The sequence below is a fragment of the Chenopodium album genome, chromosome 13, assembly GCF_948465745.1.
Source record: "Chenopodium album chromosome 13, dcCheAlbu1.1, whole genome shotgun sequence".
Classification (NCBI taxonomy): Eukaryota; Viridiplantae; Streptophyta; class Magnoliopsida; order Caryophyllales; family Amaranthaceae; genus Chenopodium; species Chenopodium album.
In genome coordinates, this window is record NC_137846.1 from 53,632,817 (window position 1) to 53,660,266 (window position 27,450).

The 27,450-nt window shown below is 33.9% G+C and overlaps 3 protein-coding genes across 4 annotated transcripts; all 3 read right to left on the minus strand.

Annotated features, from left to right (window-relative positions):
* Positions 1-1,634: 1,634 nt before the first annotated feature.
* LOC145574978 (fimbrin-1-like) lies at positions 1,635-8,373 on the minus strand. Of its 2 annotated transcripts, none has more exons than XM_081632880.1 (15): positions 8,104-8,373; positions 7,658-7,826; positions 7,165-7,335; positions 6,666-6,904; positions 6,395-6,566; positions 6,267-6,305; positions 6,079-6,147; positions 5,872-5,988; positions 5,152-5,363; positions 4,840-4,995; positions 4,355-4,554; positions 4,097-4,254; positions 3,898-3,994; positions 3,702-3,793; positions 1,635-2,211 (listed from the first exon to the last, which is right to left on the minus strand). In XM_081632880.1, exons 2-15 carry the CDS (start codon positions 7,742-7,744, stop codon positions 1,963-1,965), a joined length of 2,058 nt encoding a protein of 685 aa, XP_081489006.1. In that variant the 5' UTR covers positions 7,745-7,826; positions 8,104-8,373; the 3' UTR covers positions 1,635-1,962. The 2 variants fall into 2 exon arrangements, with proteins under 2 accessions (XP_081489006.1, XP_081489005.1); XM_081632879.1 differs by having other exon boundaries at positions 7,658-7,829.
* Positions 8,374-13,194: 4,821 nt separating this feature from the next.
* LOC145576946 (putative mitochondrial adenine nucleotide transporter BTL3) lies at positions 13,195-20,882 on the minus strand. Its single transcript, XM_081634646.1, has 4 exons — positions 20,367-20,882; positions 18,833-19,136; positions 17,839-18,306; positions 13,195-13,858 (listed from the first exon to the last, which is right to left on the minus strand). The coding sequence occupies exons 1-4, from the start codon at positions 20,765-20,767 to the stop codon at positions 13,790-13,792; spliced, it is 1,242 nt and encodes a 413-aa protein (XP_081490772.1). The 5' UTR covers positions 20,768-20,882; the 3' UTR covers positions 13,195-13,789.
* Positions 20,883-23,982: 3,100 nt separating this feature from the next.
* LOC145575792 (rho GDP-dissociation inhibitor 1-like) lies at positions 23,983-27,048 on the minus strand. Its single transcript, XM_081633592.1, has 5 exons — positions 26,860-27,048; positions 25,215-25,281; positions 24,486-24,704; positions 24,215-24,339; positions 23,983-24,060 (listed from the first exon to the last, which is right to left on the minus strand). Exons 1-5 carry the CDS (start codon positions 27,046-27,048, stop codon positions 23,983-23,985), a joined length of 678 nt encoding a protein of 225 aa, XP_081489718.1.
* Between the last annotated feature and the right edge of the window lie 402 nt (positions 27,049-27,450).

Sequence of the window (27,450 nt, forward strand, 5' to 3'; positions counted from 1 at the left end):
TTTATCACCAAATATCTTTAATTTCGTAATGAAAAAAATTATGAAAATCACATATTAATAAAATAACTCATTATTACGAATCTAACAAGACCCCACTTGATGTATATTTTCCATATACATTATCATATATTTAAGGTCAAAGTTTGGTCAAATCTGACATTCAAATCAGATTAGACCAGATCAGATAAGCAAAAATAAGGTAAACCAAACAAGCCCTTTATTGAAAAATAATAAACGTGAGAGGAAATAAATAATAATAAAAAAAAGTACTGGTGGGTTTGAGTGGGGACCATAAGAAGAGAAATATATTTCCTAAAAACGAGAAGTATAACATTTATTAGAACACGACCGCATTTAGTAAGTGTAACACTTATTAAAACACGGAGGGCGGTATATAAAATTTGATCCTAGGTCTTGAGTACCTCCTTTAAACTAAGCTAGTTGATTATCCGCAAATATGACAATTTTATAATTTATGAATTTTTTCAATTTATTATGCATTAGAATAAAAACTTATTACCTATACGTACGAATACACTTTGCATAGAGTAAGCCCCACTTAATCATCTTGATAAAGAAATGTTGTATCAAGGGACAAAATTAGTACAGTATACTTTAGGGCAAAATTAGCGAAGCTGTGGAAATTAGCCCATTTATTAACAAGATTGTCATTTGATAAACAATAATGTTTATCAGTATCATAAACTTGTTTTTTTTCTCTTTCCTATAATAACTTTTTATGGTATTTGCAAAAAATCTTTTAGCAACTTAGAATGAAAAACTTCCTCTTTATGCTGCGCTAGAATAAAACTTACCATCTTTATTTCGATATAATAGTTAAACTTCTCCATTTTACAAATCAAGATATTTATTACTCCCTCTGTTTTTAAATGCTTGCTCAATTTCTCCACACGCGGAGTTTTAATAAAAATTGGAGAAAGTAATAAAATAGGGAAGTTGTGGGGTGGGTGGAAGAATAAAAAATTGTAAAAAGCAAAAGTAATGGAGAGAATTGAAAGAGAGAATATGAAATTTATAAAATATTATTTATGTTGAGTCCACTAGGTGAAAGAAATGAATTAAATATTGTAAAAGCTTTCCAAATAAGGAAATAGAGCAAGTGTTTAAAAACGACCAAAAAAAGAAAGTGGAGCAAGTATTGAAAAATGGAGCGAGTAATATAATATCCATTATAAACGTTCTACCTTATTCATCGCATGCAATTTTGATTCTATTAATTCTATGTTACCAACTAATTTTGTCGATCACATCAATTGCCAAACCAGGCCTTAGTTTAAGTTTTCCCTAATTAGTGATAGAGAAATAAGAAAAGTATTTATAATGGAATAAACAATGAAAAAATTACCCAGACTACCTCCATCCCAATTTACATGACTCATTTTCCTTGTATAAAATGTGTCATGATAAATCATGTGCAAATGGCTATAGCCGAGGGATCAACATTTTATTGAGGGTAAAGTTATGATACATGTAACTTATTTAGTCAAATTACTAAATTAGTGTTGTGAGTTATGAGAAAGAGATGGATCTTCCAACAAGGGTTTCAACATAGAATAAGAAAATCTAGCATATTAAAAGAGAAATTCTATGCACATCATCAATGGAAGGCCTAGTATATAATAGAGATCATATTATTAATAATGGACTGACACCAAAAAGTGCTATGGAAATGAAAATGCACAAAGCACAGATGCGCATATTTGAGAAAGCAGACTTATATATCACAGATGAGCACAAGAATACAAGCTCATCTCTAAACGAAAATGCTCGTATTACAATAACTAAACTTTTCTGGCTCTCCCCTTCTATGCCAACCTCTTTAACCTTTGCACTACTTCCATAACGTTGTATAATATAAACATTGTTCTCTGTACAACTCCTAATGTGTTGATGGTTTTTATTTAACTCGTGCACCAGGAATGCAGCTTTTAAGAACTACCCTCATTGCTCATCTTCAATGCTGTCAATCACTGAAGAAGCCGTTGAGTCAGATGCAGCATCATCGAGATTGAATGATGAGATCTCTCCGCAAATGGAACTCTCATCCTCGCTTTGCACTGAGGGAGCGGTAGAGGATATATCTGTGACGGTAGCAGATTCTGAGAGGGACGGGGAAGATTCTAGATCCTCCTGCTGTAAGCACCAGTACATGATGCTGGCCATCAAGGTCAGGATCATCTTTGGATTTACCTGTAAGAACCAAAGCAAAGAAACATCAACTTTTGACAAGCAGCATCACATGATTGTTTCACTAATCAAGAAACTTAACAAGATTTATTTATGTTTTTCTTTCAAGTTCACCCCAACATGTCCAAAGGAATTCAGCTCTTTGATGAAATTTCATTTATTTGGTCTATACACATGTTAGAATGTCGAGGATCCAACACAAGTAATCAAGACAAAACAAGGGTCATACAGCATAGCCCTTTTCTTCTCAGCCATTGCAAATTTATAAACTGTTGAAAATCCAGTAGCAGACCCTTTCCTCCCCTCTCCCTGTAGATTTAGCAACTCAACTAGAAAATGCCCCAAATCTCACTCTTCCTAAGATGATTTTTTCAAATTTTCATTTTCAAAAGTCAATAAATTTGATTTCCAAAAGGTTTTACAAGCTGTTAATCACAAGTCTTGAGGATTAAAATCGGATCCCATCTGGATATTGAACTTAAATTCATTCCTCAAGAAAAAAGTCGTTCTCTGGCTAACAACCCTAGAGAGGATTCCTCGTTAAAAAGTTACAGGGCAACAGAAACATTGCTCAACTATACCCATCCTAAGACATTATCCTCAAGCCAAAGATTAAGACATGTTTAATGTGCCTGACAGCTTCTTCTAAATCAACTTGGAAAACACGGTACTCAGCCATACTTTCCCAAATTACAGTCACCTGAAGCCTGCCTTCAATCCTTCATCCCACAAACTACATTCCTAAGAGCTCCCTACCTCCGAAAATACATAATTTCCTAATCAATCTTATAGTACACGCAGGAATTGAAAAGGTCTTTTAAGACACAAACAGAAGCTTACTTTTGAGTTTTCAGAAATAAGCAATGGTGGTAAATATCCTAATGGCAGAGCTGATAGCCATATTAGGCTGGAGGAATCTCGTTATTAGCAAAAGAAGTGGTGGAATGTATAACTGACAACCAATTTGCAAAGAATGTTTCTCATAATATTGTAATACAATACAGGGAACTTTTGTTGAGCTATACTGACATGAAGATTGAGCCTTGCAAAAGACAAACAACCTAGGTTGTGGATGGACACGCAAAAAGTTGTAGAATGTCAGGAATCTTTTGTCTTCAAATAGAATATGTTATATACACCCGGGTGCACCATACACCCAACTGACTCAAGGCTAGTTTTTGTTTTTCATTTGATGATTAAATGAAAAACAAACATCAAAATGAGAACAAAACACTCATGGGTGTACGGTACACCCGGGTGTATATAACAATCTCTCGTCTTCAAATCACACAAAATTATTATTCAATCCTCTTGAGTTTGTAACCTTGGAAATAACCAAGGATTCAATATCTAGCTCTTGTTTTGTAATTAAAACTGCCCACTTTTGCATCAAAATATAAAACATTATTTTCTCATGCTTGGTACTATGACAAATTTATAGCAATGGTGTGTGGAAAGTTGAGATGAAGTAGGAATTTCACGATATAAATTACCTCCATAATGTCCTCAGGCAATAAAAAGACAGAGCATCCAAGCTTTCTTGCAACACTGATAATGTATATAGCATTCAACCTTTTTTCATCATCTACAACACCAAAATAAGATTGCAATGAATATCGCTACATTTTCACATATGAAATTATGGATAATAGTCTGTTGTAAGTAAACCATAGAAACCACATTATTTACCATTATCACCCTTGGTAACAAGGTTCCAATTGACAACCCTAGGCTCCACTGCACTTAAAAGTTCAAGGAAGAATAGGCCAGTAGAAAGGCTTTTGTCCTGAGTATAACATCATAGTCCAATCAGATCCAAATCTCTGGAAAAAGGCTAAGCATCCATAAAAGAGAAAAAATTTCAATAAATACTTTGCTAGCCACTGACCTTGTAGCTCGAAATTCGAGACTTTCTCCCAGAGCTTTTCACCTTATAATTTGCCCAATTAAGGATGTCTGAATCAGAGATCTCTTTCCCGTGGGAGAAAGATCTTAAGTTTTTCAATAGTTGGAGCATGTTATACCTCATTAACTGCCACAGTAAAGCTAGATGAAAACAGAAAAGTGTTATGTGATCAATCATATACAAAATAAATCAATGTGTGTTCAAAGAGTCTCAATCTCAGAACATTTGCAGTGTTTATACCAAGTATTAGCTTCTTGTTTCCTTGAACAATATCATTTCCAGCAACATTCACAAGGGAAAACTTCAATTGCTTCCCGATTTTAATAACTTGATTGCAATTCTCCACTTTTCTGAAAGGCATTTTGATAGGAGGCTTTGTAGCGTGCTTCCAGTTGACTGATCCAGGAGATACCTTGTCCAAAGCTTCCAAGAGTACCCAGCTGCAAGACATAAGATTAGATTGTAAAAAACACAGAAGAAACAATATCCTTTACATATAGCCAGATAGTTAACCCCAGAACAGAGAGAATCATTGATATATTAGTTCTGATACTAGTAGACAAAATAATAAAACCTAGCTAAGCGACGTTTAATCTCAAAGAAGGGGAAATGATCTTAGCAGGTCTGATTAAAAAGTGACATTATATCAATTTAGTGGTTCCATCACCCCCACATCCCCGCTCTATTGATGGAGAAAGAAGAATAGAAGGTCAGAACATGCTCACCCATTTCTAACATCCTCGAACACATTGTTGACATAGGTGGCAATACCAAGACTATTCATCCAAAATCTGAAGCACCTTCCTTCCCTGGATGTCTGTACATCGTCTGTCATCATCTCTGCAAAAGAAACCTTTTTTCCATCTAACGACAAACCATTCCTGCAAAGAAAATTCACATTCTAATAATTTACATGTAGGAAAAGGAAAATAACAATTGTTCAGTCCACAAAACAGAATATTAAAAACAAAGACTGATGTATTAATTGCCTCTTACAATTATAAGACGTGTATATCTTCTAAATACTAACATCTCACCTCATCTTAAAAACCTGAGCAACAAAAGCGAGATTTAGGTTTGATGAGCCTTCAACAATGTCCTTAGAATCTAAATATCTCTTGCAGCCCATTCTCTCTGCATGGTCAAGTGCCAATTTTGCTCTCTCAGTTGGGTCCTTTGCATCTAATGTAGCTGGATCACAATGTTCCGGTGCAAGAACATTGAGCAGGTAAGTATATGCCTTTGCATCCTATTAAACAGCAGCACAATCATTCAGTCACCAGCACAATAACTTGAATGATAAGATAAATTGAAGTTTAGGGATTCTAAGCAGATACTTGACGGGATTAATTAACTCCTAGCATAATACGGAATAAAACGAGAATCTATTGAATTTCTAACATAAGCACGGACATAATGAGTAGATAAGCATGCTTAACTGTGAGTTTAATCAAAATAAGATGGGAAAGTAAAGCTTAAGGCAAAAATAGTTTCAACTTTGTGCAATATCACATCTGCCGTTGTATAAGCAATCAGTCAAGGAAAAGATTTATCCATTCCCCAAAATAGCAATGACATGCTTCTAAGCCCAAAAGCTTTCCAACAATTGGCATCCATGATTGCAAGTCAAGTTAATCATGATCATAACTAGTAGATGCTATACGTGAACATGTAGCCAACGTTACTACCAACAATATTACAATATACATTTCTGGAAAGAGCTTCCTCAAAAAGCAAATTTATCAATTCAGACATACCTTCATATCAGATGAAAAGTTTGTGACAATTTTCTCATAACCGGCTCTCTGGAGATGAAAATTCATCCATTTCAACAAGACTTTTTCCGGGGATAAACCCATGAGCTCCTCAATGTCCTGCAAACATAGATAAAATGTCATTAGAAAACAACTTCTCTTAAGCTCAAACAGTATTATTGAGCAAAAAAAGGATGAGCAGGGCATTACATCAGCGTCATCAGCCAATTCCACTAGCTGTGGTGTCTTCCTAAGGTTGAGATCGGCAAGGAGTTGGATCTGAACCAATATGATTGTCAGATAATTAGTGCCACGTACAATCATTGTCTTATTATCTAAGTTTGACCGCCAGTAAATAAGAAAATCAAAGGTCTCAAACTTGAAATATAAAGCTATACCTTTATAATTTGAGAGATTAATCCAAGCACCAAATGTGGCTGTAAAAGGAAAGGAGAGCTTCAGTTATAGAGATACAGAGAGAAATTTTCAAAAACAAAAAGTTCCTAGCTAGTTCAATTATACTTACCCTTCCTTCAACCAAGTCATGAGGTCCAATGTTAACCACAGTGCATCCAATGGCTTTTGCGGAGTTCAGACACAGAGTATGATTCTCATTTCTCTCCCAAGGATTAAGTACCCTTTTGGTGTTTATTGTTCTTTCATCTATTGTGCCAGGAACGGCAACATTTATAAGCTTACTGCAATAACCACAGAACATGTCATGATCTCATACACACATGAGAAAGTTGCCACAAAGAGAAAATAATCTTTTAAATCAACTTAATTGAATGAATTACCAGAGAAGAACTCCATCTTTTGCAATATTGAAAAGATCGTCACTATTAGGATCTAAAGGAAGAAATTGCATCAGGAAAGGGTCATCACCAAGGTAAGTGTTGATGTGATGAACATAACATCCCTTCTCGGATTGACTAATTGTATGAAGTAGGGTAGTTGTCGAGGCCTTGAGAAAGGCAGAGGAGTCCTTTGTACCACCAACCTGAGCTGAGGCTCGAACTTGGAAGCTTAGATGAACCTGCCAATGCCAATAAAATTGACCTACATGTTACTTATGCTTATACATACTACCACATTATAACCTCCAATGTCATAAAGCAAGTTGTAACTTCTACATACAGATATTAATTATAGCATTAAAAACAGACTGATTAATAATAACTTGAGCTCATCATTTTCAACAATAATTCTACTTCTTAGTTCTTAATGCATTAATACACAATCATACAAATATACAATACAGACAGATGAAGAAAAAGTGATTCACCAAGTCATTACCTTCAAGAAATCCTCGAACTCGACCTCTTGATTCATATCTGAGGCTGACTCAATCAAAATATCCTTAATATCTTCCTCTTTGAAAGACTGGTTAAACGCTTTTAACTTTGCCAAAACCGGCGGCATGTCTCCAATGGTAACCTTGCCATTGTTATTCTTCAAGGAAGTATACTATAACCAGAAAGCAAACCATAACAAAAAAAAACACCCATTAATCATCATCTACATCATTTTGTTTAATAACTACTCCCTCCATCCGGACTTAATGTTCGCCCTCGGTAGCAATTTGGATTAATAACGTGACAACTAAATCCAGACAGTGGTAATAAATTAATAATATGAAATTAATACTCAAATCAAGAAGTATGATCAAAACAATATTGTGCACCCGGGTGCACCATCTAATTTGCAATGAGCCAAAGAAAAAAAAAACAAAACCCAGAAATTGCAATAAAGACTAAAATGAAATAAAGAGGGTTTAAAGGGTAATTACTTTGGATTTGAGGCTGCGAAGTTCAACCTGAGTAAACTGGCTATGAAGCAAAGGATCAGAAACAACAACACCCGCATAACCATACATCTTGCTAATCCTTTCTTCCTCCTCCAATCAGACAATCTGATTGGGAAACCGATTGAAATCTTCCAAATATAGTAATTATATCCTACTGAATCAAACAAAATCAATATCAATACATTACTATTAAAATTAATAGAGAAATGAGGGCAAATTATTGGTATATTAATCATACAGTATAATAATATTAGTTAATTTCATACATTTATTCAAGAAAATTGCACTGTTCCATTGATCCAATAAATTAAACAAAATTGTCAACTGCTATATGTATTATTATCAGATTATGAGAACATAAACTGGTAAAATGAAAACCCAGAAAGAAAAATAAGATTTTAAACTAAAATTAATAAAAATGAACATACCAATTAACAAATTCTTTGTTCTTGCAGAAAAAAATAACCCAGCAAAAATCCTGTTTTGGTCTTGAAGTTTGACTCTTTTCTCCAAAATTATCACAAATTTTGGGAAGGGCAAGAAGAATGCGTAGCAAAAGAGCAAAGGTGACCCAAAAAGATTAAAGAAAAATGAAATCTTTTTTTATTTTTAGAAACTAAAAAATGAAATCAAAAAACCCCAAAAAGAAAGAAAACAAAACCAAAAAAATGGGTTTGTGGTTTTAGTTTAGTGGCCGGCAGAAAAAAAGAGAATTATTTGAGTTTTTTGAGGTTTTTTTTTTCTTCTAGTATTACACAAAAAAAAAAAAAAAATTAAATAAAAAATAAATAAAAAATGTTGTATTTTTTTTTTCTGGTGCATTTTTATGACACATAAAAATGGCCCATCAATCCAAGTCACCGATTATGATTTGTCTTTATTAAAAGCTTTCTTTGTCCACCTGGATTGTGGTGATGCCAGAAATTTGACACTATTCTTGATTTACCTTTTCAATTTCCCTAGTAGTCATCGCCTTTCTTGGTATTTCTTGCCATTTTTGGATTCTTCGATATTGTTAGTTTTGGTAAGTTTTTGGTGCTTGATTGAGAGTATCTTATCTTGGGAGATTTTTATTTTTCACAATTCACATTCTAGTTGAATAACACCGGTAAGAATAGCAACTATGGATAATATTACGTTATTGTTCATTTAACTAGTTTAGTTGGTAAAGTCTTAGAAGTGATACCTAAAACTTGAGATTGAATCTCGTTAACATGATTCAACTTTGAACTAAATTAATCAAATATACCTTTTTTTAACTTTCATTGTGTTTCGTGATTGTTGTGATTTGCAATGGGTTGGTGGCTAACACACTATGATAGTTAGTGGTGTTTGTAGTCGATGGCAATGGTTTTGAGGAGCGGTTTTTTTTATTATCACACACTTGAAGGGAGGAGGTTGAACTGTGGTGATTTCACTTGTTACTTTCGTCTTACTTGCTCTTTTTAGAAAGTGTAATATTTTGATAGTAGAGTACACTGGTATATTGTAGAGAGGATAGTAAGAGGAAATCTATAAAAATTAAAGTGAAAATTAGTTAACTCAAACATATCATATGAATAATTGTTAAATATGGGTCTGGATTAGGGGTGTATACAAACAGGACCGGACCTGAAAACCGACCTGACCCGGACCTGTTGGGATCGGACCTGACCCGGACCTGTAGATTCAGGTCCGGTCCCGGTCCTTGAAAATCAAGGTTTCCGGTCCCGGTCCGGATCAGGTCCAAACCCGGGGTTTTCAGGTCCGGACCTGAAACCCGGTAAAATTGTGTTTTTAAAAATATAAAAAAAAGTTTCTTTTTTTTCTCAAAAATCAAAACAAATCAGTTCATTTCTAAACCTAGGTCCCTAACTCTCTTACTCTCATAGCTCTCTCCGCCTCTCAAGCTCTCAGCCAACATCACTCCCCTCGGGCGACAACCAGACACCAGGCAGGCCACCGCCCACCAGGAACAAGTGCGAAAACCGACCCTGCACGCTGCATAAGCCACCGCACGCGAACTCCACGGCCACCAGATCGCGCGATTGTAAAGACCACGGCCACCAGATTGCGCGGCTCCAAGGTCCGTGACCACCAGAACGCGCGGCTCCAGCAGTCCGGCGATCGCGACCACGAGATAGCGTGATTCCGGCGACCTAGATCTGGGCTAAGTTTCTGCACTTCTGCTGCTTGCTAACTTCTTCGGTGCTTCCTGATAATTTTTATTTTTTTTATTTTTTTTTTATTTTTTTTTAAAGTTGAATCTGAAATTATTTGTTTTTGAAGAAGAACAATCTCAAATTAATATTAAACATCAATATTAACCAGTTGAAATTGGTTAACATGTATTATTTTTTTTTTCAAATTGATTTTTTTTAAGTAAAAAAAAAAGAAGCAGGTCCAATCAGGTCCAAAACCGGATCGGACCTGTTTTTTCAGGTCTGGTCCGGAACCGGACCTGTTGATTCAGGTCCGGTCCCCGGTCCTCGAAAAATAGAGATTCAGGTCCCGGTCCTAACAGGTCCGGTCCAGGTCCGGTCCGGTTTTGGACCGGTGTACAGCCCTAGTCTGGATTGCACCGCAAACCAAGAGAGTGAATCCACTTTATAAGTTCAAATGAGGTTCCAGCCCAAAATCATATGACAATAGGAAGAATAGCCCCCTAGTCTTATAAAAATTTAAAGTGATTAACTCTGTCTTCTTCAACTAATGTGGGACACTTACATGTGGTGATACTTGAGAGGTGTATTTACTGTAGAATTTTCGCTTCAACAATAATGTAACTTATAGTTGTGTTTTCATTAAAATCATTTCTCACAAATTCATGTGCTTCTTAGTTTAGACTAACCTATTGTGTAATGGTTATGTGCATTTTAATTAGACATCTTGATGGTTTGTGTTTTTTAAAAAAATATGTTATGACTAAAGGTAAATATACTTGTCCTATTCAAAGATTCAAAGGAATTTATTTTATTTTATTACAATATATATAATCTTTAGGATGTTTATTAAGCTTTAACATACACGTTCAAAATGATTTTCGTTTTGTCGGTATTTTATGCGTAATAATTCTTATCTTCCCTCACTAAATTCTTAATATATCATACTATGTCACCGACTAAATTCGCCAATCGTCATACATAAGTATTATCTCATAGGGAGTTAAAAATGCATATCACTATTCACTAGTGTGTAGGGATGTAGGATATACTATATTGATATAAATATTGTCCTTTTCATCATGCTAGATCCAACTACCATTGAAAGATGTATAAATGCTGATTCATGCTCTACATCTCCATGATGCAAGTATATTTCTATGATAAGACATGTTTTTCAACTTAAGCATCCACACACACAATATATCCCGACAAAATTTAAATACATTTTTATTCTATTAAATAAATTAAAAAAATGTACTTCACTCAAATTTTATGATCACAGTACAACAATTTACTCGTTGCGTTCACAGTAATTTATCTTTGGATTTTTGTAAATTTTGTTTTCATATTTTCTTTGAGTTTAAAATGTTCATAAGTTCACTTTATTTGACCTCAACTATGCTAACAACTCCTATAAAGACTCCAACAACCTAATAACAATATAAATTACCAATATAATAGGTATTGTATCTATTTTAAATTCATTACCTAAATAATAGCTATTATCTATTTAAAATTAATTAGCATTTTATTTAAAAAAAAAATAGCATTTGAGCGGGATATGAGATAGCGCCGCGTGTACAACTTTAAAAAAAAAGACAACGGTTACTACTTTAGTATTAGTTATAGATAGATAGCAACAACAATAAAAAAAAAAAAAAAAAAAAAAAAAAAAAAAAAAAAAAAAACTCAAATGCATGAGATTTGAAAATTGGCCTTTCAACATGTTGTGGTTAAAACACTACGCAATTCTATAAAAGATTCACATACAATTTACACCATTTAGCATACTTTATGATTTTGTAACCTTTAGTCACTTTTTGCAGACAAACTTTTTTTTATGAATCCAAGTTTGATGCAATGAGAAAAGGGAAGAGTAGATTCATTAGTAAATGATTCGTTTAGGCCCCCACAAATCACATACAGTAGCTTATTATTATTGCTATAGGAATTGTGGGACTAAACTTGTTACTCCTTTTTCTGATAGAGACTGGTCAAAACATAAATATATGACCATGTGTTAGTAATAAATTATAATTAATTATATTTGCCAAAATAAAATATTTATATATTTTTTAAAGAATTCTCAAAGGACATTAAATTTTATTAAATAAAGCCATACTACATCTACAATTGACAATTAATGATAATGAAAACGAATTTATCAAAATCAAACAAGAATTAATCGGAGAAGGGCTAAGAATCCAAATACATAAATATAACAATTCGGCACATTCTCGATTCGTGGTCTCATATAACTTTTTGAGTGGATCCATCGTCGCTTCGCAATTTTGTGAGAAAGTTAATCCTTGTGCTAATTCTGTAACCCGAATTCGAGCCATAATCAATTGTAGCCCCGCACAACCGAAGACCAAATTAAACGCAACTAAAAACTTTGTCTTTCGAAGGAGACCGAAAAACCTTGTCTTTCGAAGGAGATCGAAAAAATCTTGTTTTTCGAAAGAGATAGACTCTTTCTTTCGAGGGAGACATTATTATTGTAACCTAAAAAATAAAAAGCTTAAAAGAAAATAAAAATTGGGGCTTTCCACCGGTGAAATCCGATGTTCACTGGTGGAAAGCCCCTTCAAGCCTAGGGTTTTTTTTTTTTTTTTTTTTTTTTTTTTTTTTTAATCTGTCAAAATAAAAATATTAATTAATTTTAGTGTATTTTTTTATCAAATAAATAAATTAATAATCTATTAGTTTAGGGCCGAGCCCAACTTCCCAAGTTTTTGCAAAAACAACCACAAAAATTAGATTTTATTACCTCATTTTTTTTATTCATTAAAATTAATAATATACGATTTTATTTTATTTTTGGTTGGAGGAGGACATCTTTCCACATTTTGAGTCTTCTAAAATAGAGTGTGGTGAAATTAAATTTTATAAGAGTTCCATCACTTTTCCTAAGCTAACGCACAAGGCACACGGCACACCGGCCTAAACCGACCAAAACATTCCCTATACTCCAACAAAACAAAGCTTTTTGCACCTTCCCCAACCCGTTTTTCGTGTTATATTCATTTAATCTTAGTACTCCGGATATGTGTGAATTCTTCTAATCATTCTAGTTTTATTATAAATTATTTTAAATTTGAAATACGTACATTACCCGAGATATCAAATATGGTGTACTATTTACAACTTATATTCTCTCTATTCACAATTATTTTTCTTCCTTGACTATACTATAATATAGAATTAGATGTTACACCATCTCAATATAAGGTTGTATTGAAGTGTTCAAGGTTATATAAATATTAATAAGGTGTCACATGGGTGAAGAATGTTGGAGTGAACCAACGGAAATGTGACACCTTTTTCAATCATCTTAAGATAGCATATGCGACTATTAACTTTAAACAATAGTAGGTTGTTTCAAGATCTACATCTCATTGTCAACTTGTCAAGATGACAACATAGACACAATTCAGACAAATCGCTAATAACTCTGTTAAGATAAAAAATGAAAGGCTCCCTTGCTGATTGCCATTTACCATAATGAATTAGGCCTAAGTTTCCTTGGGCTAAAAGGAATAGTAATAAGTATAACAATGTAAACAACGAAGTGTATTTTACCAATAATAGGTCAAGAATGTACTAAAAAGCCTCTTCTAAGGTTCTGAAGGCAATCTAGGTGTCTTGCTACACCCCTGTGCTTCACCAGATATGCCCCCTGTCCCCCGACCAGCAGTTAAGCCAGGGGATTCGTGAGAATCATGATCATGCCGGCTACTGCAAACTGACAAAACGCACATGGATTGACAGGAAAGGATTATTAGATTCCCAATAGTATGGAACAAGCAAATATACTTCCCCAGAAAGTTGACAGGACACCAGCTGACCAAATTTGTAGAAAAAGTTTCCGGAAGCTGTCAAAATGGAGTGGCTTTGCCAATCTCAATATGTAGACATGCTCGCTCATGGCTGTAGCACCAACTGGCTTCAATTCAGCTGTTGTGTTCTTTCATTCTGCTTTGAGGACTATCTTCATACACTCATACACAAAATAACTTATTGCCGCTGATGGGAGTACCTGAAGATATTCAGAGCATAGCACCACAATATGTTAAGACATACATCAAGATCAAGTCATATAGATTCAATTCAATTAAATCAGAGCCAGAAAAATTCTTTTGCCTCCAACAGAAATGGACCCTGATTTTAATAATCAAAATGGAGGTCTTTGAGTCATTCCATTGCGAGTTTGCCATTGCCATTGGTCACCACACATCAACTAAAGGGTTTCTTCTACCAATCAAGATGTTGATAGAAACTGGAACAGAATATCTATTATTTAAGTCATTCACAATTAAAGATCCTAATAGTAAGATTCTTTCTGGAAGCATATTATCATGAATGTGAAGACAGAGCTGAAGCTCCTGCTAAGGTTATTCGAGCACAAAAACCAGAAAAATTGATAATGTGAGTGACAAAACAAATACAGCCTGCAGACCCTCCTATCTTCCTAAGAATTTAACACCAGCTTACATCCAAGATGTTAATGGTTCCTCAAGAGGTCACTTCAGAATAAATAGCCCTCATGTTTATGAAGGTTGGAGCATTTTTTCGAGGAAGAGTGAAGACAACGGAAAAAGGTAACATGGCGTCAACCTGATCCTGGGGAGAACAATCCAAAGGCTTTCCAGAGTAGATCAGTTATCCTCAGGTGGAAAAAGTAGCAATTGTTGAGGAGGGTAGTTCTAGTTTGTTCCCCAACTCAAGCTTTCTTACCTAACGATAAAGTTACCCATTGGTATAAAACAGGTCTAAACCAGGCTACAAAATAAAGTAGTTGCAATAAACTCAATTAACGTTTTAGGCCTTTTAAAAAAGCAAAAATGCAAAATCGTGAATTGGAGATATCTCGCATTGTTAAATTCAGTCTAGGGCTTCCAACTCAAAGTTTTGGTTAACTGCTGCTTCAATTATAGAAGGAATAACATAGAACGATAAAAATCATGAGGAATTGAACTAACCCTGATCAGAGAGTGCCTGAACAGAAATTTCACATCTGTGATCCATATTGAAGATGGATTAACAGGGCTCCAATAATATAAGGAAGAACACAAGACTAAAAAAAATTGTGAGCAATTGAACTAACCCTAAGCAGATAGTGCCTAAGCAGGAATTTCAAGACTGTGCTCCATATTGAAGATTTGCATTATCTAAAAAATTACCAGTCTTTTGACATACATTGCAATTCACTTAGGCCACTGAGCTTAAGAGTACGGGATGCTCATGCCTGGAAAGCATGAACAAGAAACTTCTATCTACAGCAAGATTGATAAATTGTTCACAACAACATAAAGAAAGAAAGAATTTAAAGATGTTGGAGCTGATTTCCTAAACTTAACAATCCCCATTATTTTCTCATTCTAATCACTAGTACTCAACAGACAGGAAAGCGAAAGGCTTTTAAGATCTTGAATTTCAAGGTGCAAGTGTGCAACAGCCATATTACCTCAGTATTGTCATCAAAACTCGGTACCAGATTGTGCAATAAAAGACAAACGGTGCTATTTTTAGAAGACTGATTTCAGGGGCCTTACCGTCCCTCAATACCACTTTAGAGCTGAGGAAGCCAGGGCTAAAGTCAATAACATATAGGGCAAGGTGCAGTCTGATACTAATAATGTGATGCTGTTTAATTTGTATGTCTGAGAAGAAGAAAAATGTTTAGCTACTGAGGAAAGCATTCTGAAACACAAATCCGGGATTGATTGGCTAAAGGTTAGTAATTCCAACTAAAAATTCGTCTTCTCTTTGCTTTTATTTAAATGAAAACAATTTAGGCACTGCATCCCAAAATAACAATCAAGGCAGCAAACTCAAACGATCCTATTGGTAAGGCAGCAAACTCAAACGATCCTATTGGTATTCAATCAAAAGATTCAAAACTTAATACTTAATGCAAGTAGTTGTGGGAATCTGCAGACCATGTACTTCCTGCTAGTGATCTTCCATTGATGAAAAAAGGAAAATGTTTGAGTCAAGCTTTAAATAAGATGCTGCACAGTCCACTTATTTCAGACCAGACCAGATGAGACCATATCTTTTTATTTGCTTGTGTTTATTGCTAAATATCTTTAATTCCATAAGAAAATATCATTACAAAAATTACATGATTAGAAAATACACATTAAAAAAAAAATTAAGGACATCTCATTTAATGCTTTGATTGCTCAAGGATCAGAATACAAATAAGGTCAGAGTAGCCATATCAGGAAATCAGATCAAATCACATCAACTGAACTGAACATAGCCTAGATTGAGCTAACTTTGTTGTTAAATAATGGTTACAGTTACTGCACCAGTAATCAAGGAGAATAGGAGAGAGAGTGAAGAATATGGGGCATGAGTAAGAAAACATAAGAACGAGAGTTGTGAGTAGGATTTAGGTAAGAAAGAGAGTGTTGTCAGAGGGATTTGTGGAAGGAAAGGTTTGCCACAATATGAAAAGAGCAAAAGTGTAACCAACTTTAAGGAACAGATGAAAGTAGGAAGCCTAAGCCTAACCAACAAAAAGGAATGGAGGTACTATGTACAACCTCAACCCTGATTTCTAATATTTTTAATCTGCCAGTCAGGGTGAGGGATGAAGCCTTCAGACCACTTCCTTGCTGCAATAGTTTTATCAGCAAGTTTTAGCTGGTAGAATGTTTCAGGTAATTAATTCGATTGTAGATATGATATGTCTCGTCTTTTACAGCTAAAAAGCTCTTCATTAGCAATGTAGTTTGAACCCAAAAACAGATCTAGCATGGTAGTAAGAAGATTTTGTCTCCAAGATGTATGTTTTATTGTTTTCATGTGGACCTTCAAAAACCTGATGATTCCATTTATGAGCTCTGGTTGATTGCAAAAATATGACAGCCAAGGTTAGCAAGTAGTCTCAATGCCATTACTTACAGAGTCGAATTAAGCTACCAAATTTACATGCTCTTTGCTTTAAACTGGATAAGCTATGGGTTAGCTGAACTCATAGTTACTATATAATTCAGGGTTTGTGCAAAATAGAGGTAAGCGTATAAAAAGGAGAGGAAAAACATGTCAGTAAAAGACATAAAGGTTTGAGAGAACTTTAACAAAGGAAAGAAGTATAATAAAATTAAGGGGATTTTTTTTACAACAACAAAGCATTAGTCCCAAAATGATTTGGAGTCGGCTAACATGTATCGTCATAAGGAACCATACGATATAAAGAAAGGGCCAGTGATTTTTTTTTTTTTTTTTTTAAATACCAAAAAAAAAATGTAAGCAGCACAGAAAAAGGAGTACAAGCAAAAAAGGGCAAACTATCCTTTAAAACAGAAAAACACAAATAATAGATAAAAAGGATCCTTAGAACCTCCCAAACTATGTAATCTATCAAAGCCCCCACCGCCTTATGCCGTTATCCCATAACAACGCCAAATAAGACATTTCGTTCAAAACAAAATGAAAGCCAAAGAAACCATGAATATACCCGGGAGTTTCATTCCAACCACAAAATTGCCATGAAAGCATTGTCACAACTTCTCCCTACTCTTACCACATTCTCTAATACAAATATGTAGCCACTCCAAAATCTCTAAAGGGCAAACTCATGATTGTCATGCAAACTAAACCTCTGCCATCAACTCAGCACTTCACAGGTAAAAAAAAAAACATGTGAGGGTTTGCATTTTCAGGACCTTTTGTGCTTTTAAGATGCATAAAAGTCTGGGTTGAACATGCCTTTAGATATATAATATACTTAGGTAAACTGCTCAGCACAGATTCCCCCCCACCCCCCCAATCCAACCAGGCAACTATCCAAAAAAAGAGTTCCACCTTCCCGTTTTCTAATGATAAGTGGTGGAGATGAGTAAAAGTCCCTAATAAATTTATATCTAAGCCATTATAATTATTTGATTTAGGGAAGGGAATAATATGACCATATTCCAAAAATTCCATTCTGGCTTCATAGCTTAAAAATGAAATCAAATGCTATTTGCAATATCTAATTAACAGTAGAGAAGAACATAAATGTACCTGAAGTACGCTGGGAAGCAGTCCAGCATAGAGAGCTGGAATCCCTCCTTGTTCAACTATCTTCATAAAAGTTGCTGGAGTACTCAATCTTGCTCCATGAGCTTGCAATTGAAGCTGTCTCCTGATGACTTCAAGCGGATAAGTAGCAGTTTCGGCACAAGCACCAGAAATAGCCCCATACAATAAGGTTCTTAGGGGTCCCAATTCCAGTTGACCCAATGCTGTTATATCTTGCCCCTGTGACTTTGTTTTCTGTATCCTTTCCTTTCCTTCAGGTGAATTCAGATAGGATGTTTTGAGTATATCATACACCCCATAAAAAACTGCACTGGAAGGTGCGATACTAAGAATTGATGGAAGGAAGCCCTTGTAAAGGGAAAAATATCCTTCTGTTTGGATCATATAGCGGAAAGCACCAACAATACCACCCAAATTTTCCCCACCATGTGCAACTATTCTGGTCCGAATCTGAAACAAAAAACAGCAGATATTAAAAGGAAAAACCTCATCAAAAGTGTTGAAAAATAAACACAAAGTACAATTGAATAGATGAATGAATGAATCCAACCAAATAATTGCAATGCCACTCTAAATTGATTCTGAAGCCTTCATTAGAAGTTTAAAATTTGGATTTCAGAAAATAAATCAAAAATGTTCATTCAGTGCTACCAAATATACTAATCCCACAACAAATTACAATCAGAAACATGCAATGTGGTTCAAAAGAACAATTGGGACTAATTTAACAAATAAACAGGTAGGGAAATGTGCTCCTGCTCGTTCCACATAACAAAGTCTACTGCAAATTAGGTTACGTTGCAAACCATTAGACACCCCATCAACTAACATTTATCTCTTGCAAACATACGACCACAATAGTTAATGCACACCACTTCCCTACTAGAGTAGCAATCTTTAAATATATTATGTACTTTTACTTTGTAACTGAACTCTAGAATGATTATAGAACAGGCAGTTCCAGTTTGTAACATACTGTGTCTAAAGGTAAGCAGAGAACAGAGGCAGTAATTCCCGCAGCAGCTCCGGCAATGAACCTTTCAGAATTTGCTGTTTTATCCGTGAGATGTAATTTGCGTAGTTGCTTTCTATATGTATCATAAGCACAAAAATTGATTGCCTTAAATGGAGCTGTCCGTAGAATATTAAGCAAGTTTCCTTTCCAAAAGCCCCTCAAGCCCTGAGTGGCAGCAATCGTCTTAACGAGCTCTGAGATGTTTTTCTGCTCACCACGAACTATATATTCTAGCTTCAGTCTCTCAAGTGGGGCAACAACAGTTCTGAAACAGTGAAATCACTCATAAACTGATGAAGTCGAGAAACTGTAGACCCAAAGAAAAAGGCACAGTTAAGAGTTAAAATCTTAACCTATTTTTGTTTTCAGCAAAGGGACGCAAGCTAGAAAGGATCTAATGCAGCTGATATTCTCAAACTCTCAACAGTATGTGAGATCAGCACCTCATCATCTTACGGATAAATGACATAATTAGATTAACTTTTACTAGAGGGGTATGAGTGAAGAGGAATGATACCTTAACAAGCTAACATAAACACAAATATGAAAAAGCAAGCAGAAGGTGACTTGCGCAACCATAATACTGTCCTAAAAGGTAAATGAAACAACAAAACTGTACAACAACCACATTATGTGGACCACACAACTAGCATTTAACAATTTGCTGGACCTTCTTCTATTTTAATGTTGCACATTGCACTATCACATGTATCATGCAATCAGCACAAAAAGGGGGAGGTGAGGTGAGTGTGACTGATGTCATATAAGATTCAATGTAAAATCTAGTAACTTGTGCTTTTAATCTAATGAGTTTGAAATGGCATTGATATGAAACTAACACACTACTAGAAACACGAAAAGCTTTTTCATGATGTATTAAAAAAGGAGTAAGATCTGACCAAATAAACACCCTGAAATGAAAATAAAGACTTCTATTGCTCTCTTATAAGCTATAAATTCCACGTACAGGATGAAACAGCAGCAGAATATGAGTATTAGAACTATCTGTGTCCGATAGATACTAAAACCAGAACAAAATATCGAAAAGCCTTAATCCTCAGCAAACCCATTTCTGGGCTTGTACGAAAAAATGTGGTAATTACGGCCCATTCTCGATTGCTAACTGTTATACTTCAATAATCAATCCTACATTGTATTGCCACAACATACAGCCAGTGATCACAGCATTTGCCAAAATGCAAAACATCAACTCGAAAATTCAAGGAACCAAATCATTGTCCAGAAACAATGTTTTTCAGCACCATGTCAATAGAAAAACCATAATTCCAAACAAAAATTTGCATCCAAATTCACAAAACAGTTTGATTAAAACAAACCCAATAAGCCAAAATTAAATAATCCTGTATAAATTTTCAATCAACAACAAAACAAGACCCAAAAATTAAAGCCATTGATTAATTATCAATTATCAACATAAGAAAAACCAATTAAAATACCAAATTAACAAGAATTGCAACAAAATGTAGGGAGGCACCTGGCAACCATGGCAGCAACAGCACCAGCCCAGAAATGTTTACTAGAGTTCATAGCGGCGGCACCGCGACCCGAAGACACAACCTTTTCCTTCTCCAACACCACATTCTTAATACCCAAATCCCCTTCTCCATTAACAAAACCATTACTACAATCCTTCAAACTAATCGATGAAAAAACCCCTTTAAAAGATACAGAAACTACCCTCTTCCCTTTAATTGAAACCCCAGAATTTCGAGAGCATGATTTTGAAATGCTATTGTTGATTGAAGAAGGGGATGGAATGCAATTGAGGAAAGAAGGTGGGATAGTGGGGTCGAGGAAGAGACCACCGGCGAAGAGATAAGGTGAGGAGTGAGAAGGGTAGTGTTCTAGTAGAACTATGGCATTGGAGGTGGGCATTGAATGAGATTGTAGAGGTGAAATTGAAGGTTTTTTGGAGAGAGAAAGAAGGGAAATGAAAATCTGAAATTTGCAGATTTTCAGATTTTGAAAGCGGGGGTAGCTAGAGGAAGACGAATGGGGGATTGGGGGGGTTTGCAAACGGAGTGGTGTGGCCGTGTGGGGTTTTGCTTACTCGCTTTGAGGTGTCAATACGGGTCACTGAATTGGGTTCTGTTGAAGAGTTTAATCGGGTTGGTTAGTTTTTGACACTTAATTAAGGAGTACTCTGTAATTTCGTACTATGTTCATTTATGTCCTTATTTGGTACTTGGTAGTATGAGTAAATAATTTTTGGAAAGTTTTTAGCTAATTAAACCCTATTTGAGTGTTTGGTAAATATTAGCTTATTGAAAGAGCTTTTTGGCTCAAAAAGATAGAGCGTTTTCAATTGGTTTATTAACATTTAGTTTTTTTAGTTGTTACGTACTCAAAAGCAGCTAATAGTTAATATTTACTTCATCAGTTCTTGCATAATTGACACAATCAAACTTGAAATGCATGTCAAGAGGTGAAATTGAAGGTTTTTTGGAGAGAGAAAGAAGGAAAATGAAAATCTGAAACTTGCAGATTTTCATATTTTGAAAGTGGGGGTAGCTAGAGGAAGACGAATGGGGGGTTTGCAAACGGAGTGGTGTGGCCGTGTGGGGTATTGCTTACTCGCTTTAAGGTGTCAATACGGGTCACTAAGTTGGGTTCGGTTGAAGAGTTTAATCAGGTTGGTTAGTTTTGACACTTAGGGTCTGTTCTGATTTACTGAACTGAATTGATTGGAGCTGAATTGAACTGCATAGAGCTAAAATGAATTGTTTATGAGAGAAGAAAATTAGGAATTGATTGGAGCTGAACTGAAATTAAGTTGAAGAAACAGGCCCTTAGAGCATGTTTGGTATGAGTTTTTTTGGTTTGACAAAGGATTCAATTTTACCATTATTGTTATCAAGTGTTTGATTGGAAGACTTGGGTAATAATTACCATTACCTTTTCACCCATTTGTTACCTCTCTAAAACTTGAGGTAACAATTACCTTACTCTCTCTATAACAAAAATAAAGGAAGATAGATTTAAGTGATTCCTTTTCTTGATTAAACCAAACAAATGAAAAGACAAGTGTTAAATGATCTTTTTCCTCCCTCTTATTTGTTTCCTTTCCACTCCATTTTCATTGTTCGTACTAAACGCCCCCTTGAAAGGAGTACCCTGTTCTTTTATGGCCTTGTTTGGATCGAGTAAATAATTTTTGGAGAATTTTTTAGCTAATTAAATCTTATTTGAGTATTTATTAAATAGCTTATTGAAAGAGGATTTTTTTTTTTTTTTGTGTGTGTGTTTAGAGAGCTACAAGGGCGGGCGTGGCCGTGTGGGTGAGATTTATTAGCTAATTAAACCTTATTGGAGTGTTTATTAAACCTTATTTGAGTGTATATTAAATAGCTTATTGAAAGAGATTTTTGGGCTCATAAAATTCAAGTTTTTTCAATTGGTTTACGAACATTTAGATTTTTTAGTTGTTACATACACAAAAAGAAGTTAATAATTAATATTTACTTCATTTGTTTTTGAATAACTAACACAATCAAACTTGGCATGCATGCCAAGTACACTAGTTTGACATCAATGCATGAGATGGTGCACCCGGTTAAATAAAAAAATTAAAAAAAAACGGAAAGAACATTTAGATGTTCAAAAAAGAACATGCAGGTTTTTAAAAAATAACATGTATTGTGTTTAATAATGAACGTGCATTATTAAAGAACATAAAGATATTACAAAAAGAACGTGATAAAAACTTTATTAAAATTTTATGAAAAAATACACATTAACGGAAAAAATCTTTACTAAAGATATCATTTCCCAAAAATAATTTTCTCTCTCTTCAAAAATTCAACTTGTCATAATAATTTTAGTTCTCTCTCTAAAATATTTTCAACTAAAAAAATTAAAGATTTTATTTTCTAATAAATTTCAAAATAACATAGATTAAAAGAACATAAGTTATAATGTAAAAAACATATGATTCATATCCGAAAAACACAATGATCAAAGTCAAAGAACATACGATAATAAAAAAAAAATGATATATGATAATGAAAATAAAATTAAAAAAATTGTGTGTTACTTATCACCTCAAAGAACATACGAGCCAAATTCAAAGAACATACTTTATATTATTGAAACCCAAAAAACATGTTTAATCAACATATGTTAAAGAACATAAATATAAAAGAACATATTATCAACCATATATGGGTATATTATTTGTCAAACATAAATATGTTCTTTGTCAAACACAATATGTTCTTTATCAAACAACCGTATGTTCTTTCCGCCTTCCAGGTGCACTGTGCACCCAGGTGTACTATCCTATTTTCAGATTGACATTAGATATATATGACCAAGAGGCAAGAGTTGATTATTAATCACCTCCATGTAATTGTTTTTTGGTGATTAATAAAATTTTTGTCAATTCTCAAAAAAAAAAAAAAAAGTGATATTATGAAACTTCGGGCCTGTTCTGATACGATTATTTTCAGTTTAGTTCAGTTCAGCTCTAATAAGTTCAGTTCAGTTCAGCTCTAATAAGTTCAGTTCAATTTAGTTCAGTTCAGCTCAATCCAGTCAATGAGATCAGGCCCTTCATGTTTACCTATGAAAAACTTGCCACAAAGTAATTACTAATCAACTCTTCTAACAGTCACAAGATTCATAACCCACATAGAAACTCTATCAAAAGCTTATTAATATTTTGATTTCCTATACTATTATCCATAAATTGAGAACAATACAATCACAGTGCTTTAAATATTTTGATTTCCTATACAAATTGCTCATAAATTTTTAAACAAATTTAGAAGAAAGATAATTGTAAGAAAAAGGTTAGCTAGTAGATATATAGAGTTGCATTGCATGTAGATGTATCAAAATTGTTACTCCATATATCAAGAATGTAAAAATGAAATACAAATATATCAAAACAGCATTACATAATAACCGGTACATTGCTGTGAATACCAAACATTTATTAGTTTGAAAGGTGCACCTACATATCTCACACATAGTAGTTCTTCAATGTTTTTCTTCTCTTGAATTTTTTAATAACACTTTCTTTAGTTTTAACTTACTCAATGCATTGTTGCTACAAACAAGATTAAAATAGAAAAAAGAAAACACTTTAATTAGTCGGAGGGCCATTCTTTATGAATATCGAACGTGTATTTGATCTCCAGGTAACATTTGTTGTCATCATCAAGAAACTGAAACAATCAAAATACATGTACATCAAATTAGTCATAAGATCGTTACCATTACCGAGACTTTAATTAACCAAAGTATCGAGAAATTAAATAATCACGGTACAAATAAGTACTATATAAGAGTCGATTTGAAAACTTGAGGATTTTCACTCACCTTAGACTTAGCACTATATGAGCCTCTTGCAAAAAAACCCGAAGGCGTGGTTTCCTCTGGCATCTCATGTGTATAAGGTTCTAATTGAGGGCTAAATGTTCCAATCATTTCTTTGGTACTGTCAACTGCATAATAATATAATCGAGTGAAGAATTAATCAAATATTATAACATATTTTCTTGAAAAAATTATTGAAAAATGTCTCAATAACAAGAATGCATTACAAAACAAAAAAGATCAAGTAATATGTACTTGAGATAATAATATGTACCTTTGATACCAGTTTTCCATACTGTGTTGGTGTACCTAAGGCCAGAGACAATGTTGTTGGTAACTTGAAAGCAAAAGCGAAGATTATAAGGGCTACCTTCCTTCAAAGTGAACCATAAGCCTTTTGGGTCCCCTGACTCTGGTAATGGAAGAACAATATCCTCTCGACCCGGGGATATTATTGTCAAACTCAATATCTTCACCTCTGGTTCCAGAGTTTCTACAATATTTATTTAGTGTAAAAGTTAAAACAAAAATCATAAAAATACCATTTATTTTATAATAATCACAATGGCAATACAATTTGTAAATGAGAGTGGGGTATTTGAACCTGCAATCTAATTTATTATACATTAGTTCTTAGTTTTAAACTTTTAATTACCGGGTGAAGAGCTCATTGGTGATTTGAAATATGATTGAGGATCTGTTCTCATTGACTGAAATGAGCTGGAATGAACTGAACTTATTAGAGCTGAATTGAACTGAATTGAAATGAATATTTTATGAGAGAAGGAAATTAGGAGTTGTGCTGAACTTATTAGAGCTGAACTGAACTGAATTGAAAATAATCTGATGAGAACAGGGCTTGTGTATAGTTTTGCATTTTCAAAAAGGAATAAGAATAAATGTTATTACCTTCATTTCGAGCTTTTTTTACTTAATTAATTGATTAATTAATGTTATCATATACTCCTATTAACATCACCAAATCATTAAATCATTTCCATACCTTCTCCTGAGATGATATCAACTTGTCCAAGGAGTTGCTCCTTCCATTTCCTTAAACTCTCGTCATCCTGTAACATTTTACAAAATTTCATAAAGAACATTTTTTTTTTGAAACAAAATTTTATAAAGAACAAGAAAGGACAATTAAAATATTAAATCTAAAAAAAAACTGTTAAATATGTAAATATTATGTATATCTTTTTTTTTTTTTTTTTTTGAAAACTTAAATATTAAATTATGTATATCTTATTCTCTAGTCGAAGGATACATTTAGTTGCTAATAACTATATGCCCGTAGTCACGCCTAAAATATAGGCTTGTATATTGTATAAATACTGACTTTGTTAATTAGATAATTAAGGAAAATATTCCTCATCAAGGAAAATATTTACACATTTAACAAAAACATTCTCTTTTCTCTTATAGAAACTCGACATTTGTATAATATTCTTACCAAAAAATTATCAAAAAGGCATACTTATACTTAGTATGTATTAATGCAACATCAAATTGACCATATTAGAGCAACTCCAATGACTAAGCTAATTTTACAATTAGCTTGTCATGCCACATAAGCTTTTAACCTAATTATCATGTTAGCTAATCTTTGCTCCAATGGCTAGCTATTAACTTAGTAGTAATTGTTGGATAGAAAATACTTGAAAAGAGCTTAATTGGTGCAATGAGCATTTTATTTTGACAAGTTTAATTCCCAAGCAAATTAGCTTGGCAAAGCTAATTTGCTTAGCCAAGCTAATTGAGATTTCTAGCTCCAATGGTCAACCTAGTAGCCAGGGAATTATTAAAATTGCAAACAAGTCCCTAGCTACAACCATTGGAGTTGCTCTTAGTCTATTCTCGCTCTCATTTAATACAATTTGACAATAATATTACAATTATAAGGCATAAACTATTAGGGGGCGTTTGGTTCAAATAATGGTATGAGTTTGGAATGAGGAATGAAACCTGGGTGGTATGAGGTTGGAACTTGACACTTGATTTCATGTGTTTGCTTTTTATCTAGGAATGATAGTTTTTCTTTTAATTTTAAACCTAAAGGTATGGGTATGAGTCATACTCACCTCCACCCTTGGGTTTCAAAAACCCATACCTTGGGGGTTTGAGGTATAGGTTTGAAAAATGAAATTTCTAGAAACAAACACAAGGTATGGGTTTTGGTCATTCTAAACCCATACCTTATACCTAATATGCTTGAATCAAACACCCCATTTCTATGTATCAAGTAGGAATAAGTGCATAACCATCATCGTCTTATAGAAATATATAAGAATATGAAGTAGCATATGTTCCTACACCGTAACCAAATTCAGACAACAACTTTTGATATGCAAAAATATAAAATTACTCCCTCCCGTTTTGGGACATTCAAAAAGAGTACACGTACTATATTATGTGCTGGAGGGAGTATTTCAAAATTACTCCCTCCCGTTTTGGGACATTCAAAAAGAGTACACGCACTATATTATGTGCTGGAGGGAGTATTTCATAACATTTCACCAATGTCAAAACAACAAAAGAGAGATAGATAATTAGAGATTGGTGTTTGTGGATCATCACCAAAATTTCAACAAATAAAGAAAGAAAGTCCAAAAATAAATAAATAAAAATGTAATACTCCGTATCACCTTATCTTTCTCAAGGTGTTGCCTAATACTGCATTTTGGACCCAGTTGTATATTATTTAACTCTTCCTCTTCTTCCTCAGTATGACCTAATGAAGATTCACTAGGTAATCTATTAAAAGATGGATTTGGATCTCCTTCAATTCCACTTCCATGGGTTGAAGATGATATTGAATCAATTGTTTCTCCCATTTTCTTTATTTGGAATCCCTTTATTTTATATGAAGTATATATATAATTTTTAGATAAACTTGTAAAAATTCTACCCTAAATTGATCATAGCCTATCTGAAAATTTAATTGTGAATAAAAGCACAACTAATTTTCATCATCAAACAATTTGAAATATCACAAAAAATCATAATATTAGGTTTAAAATAATGAGGGTTATGAAAGAGGTAAAATTAATAAAAGGACAAATTTTGATGGAAAGGGAGCTAATTAATTATGAAAAAGTTTTAGATTCTACAAGTATGACTTATCCTCAAAAGAAATTAAATTAGAGAAAAAGAAGGGAAAAACAGATCACAACAATTAGAGGCTAAGTTAATCATACTAATTTAGAAATGGTAATATTAAAGGTTAATTTTGGGAT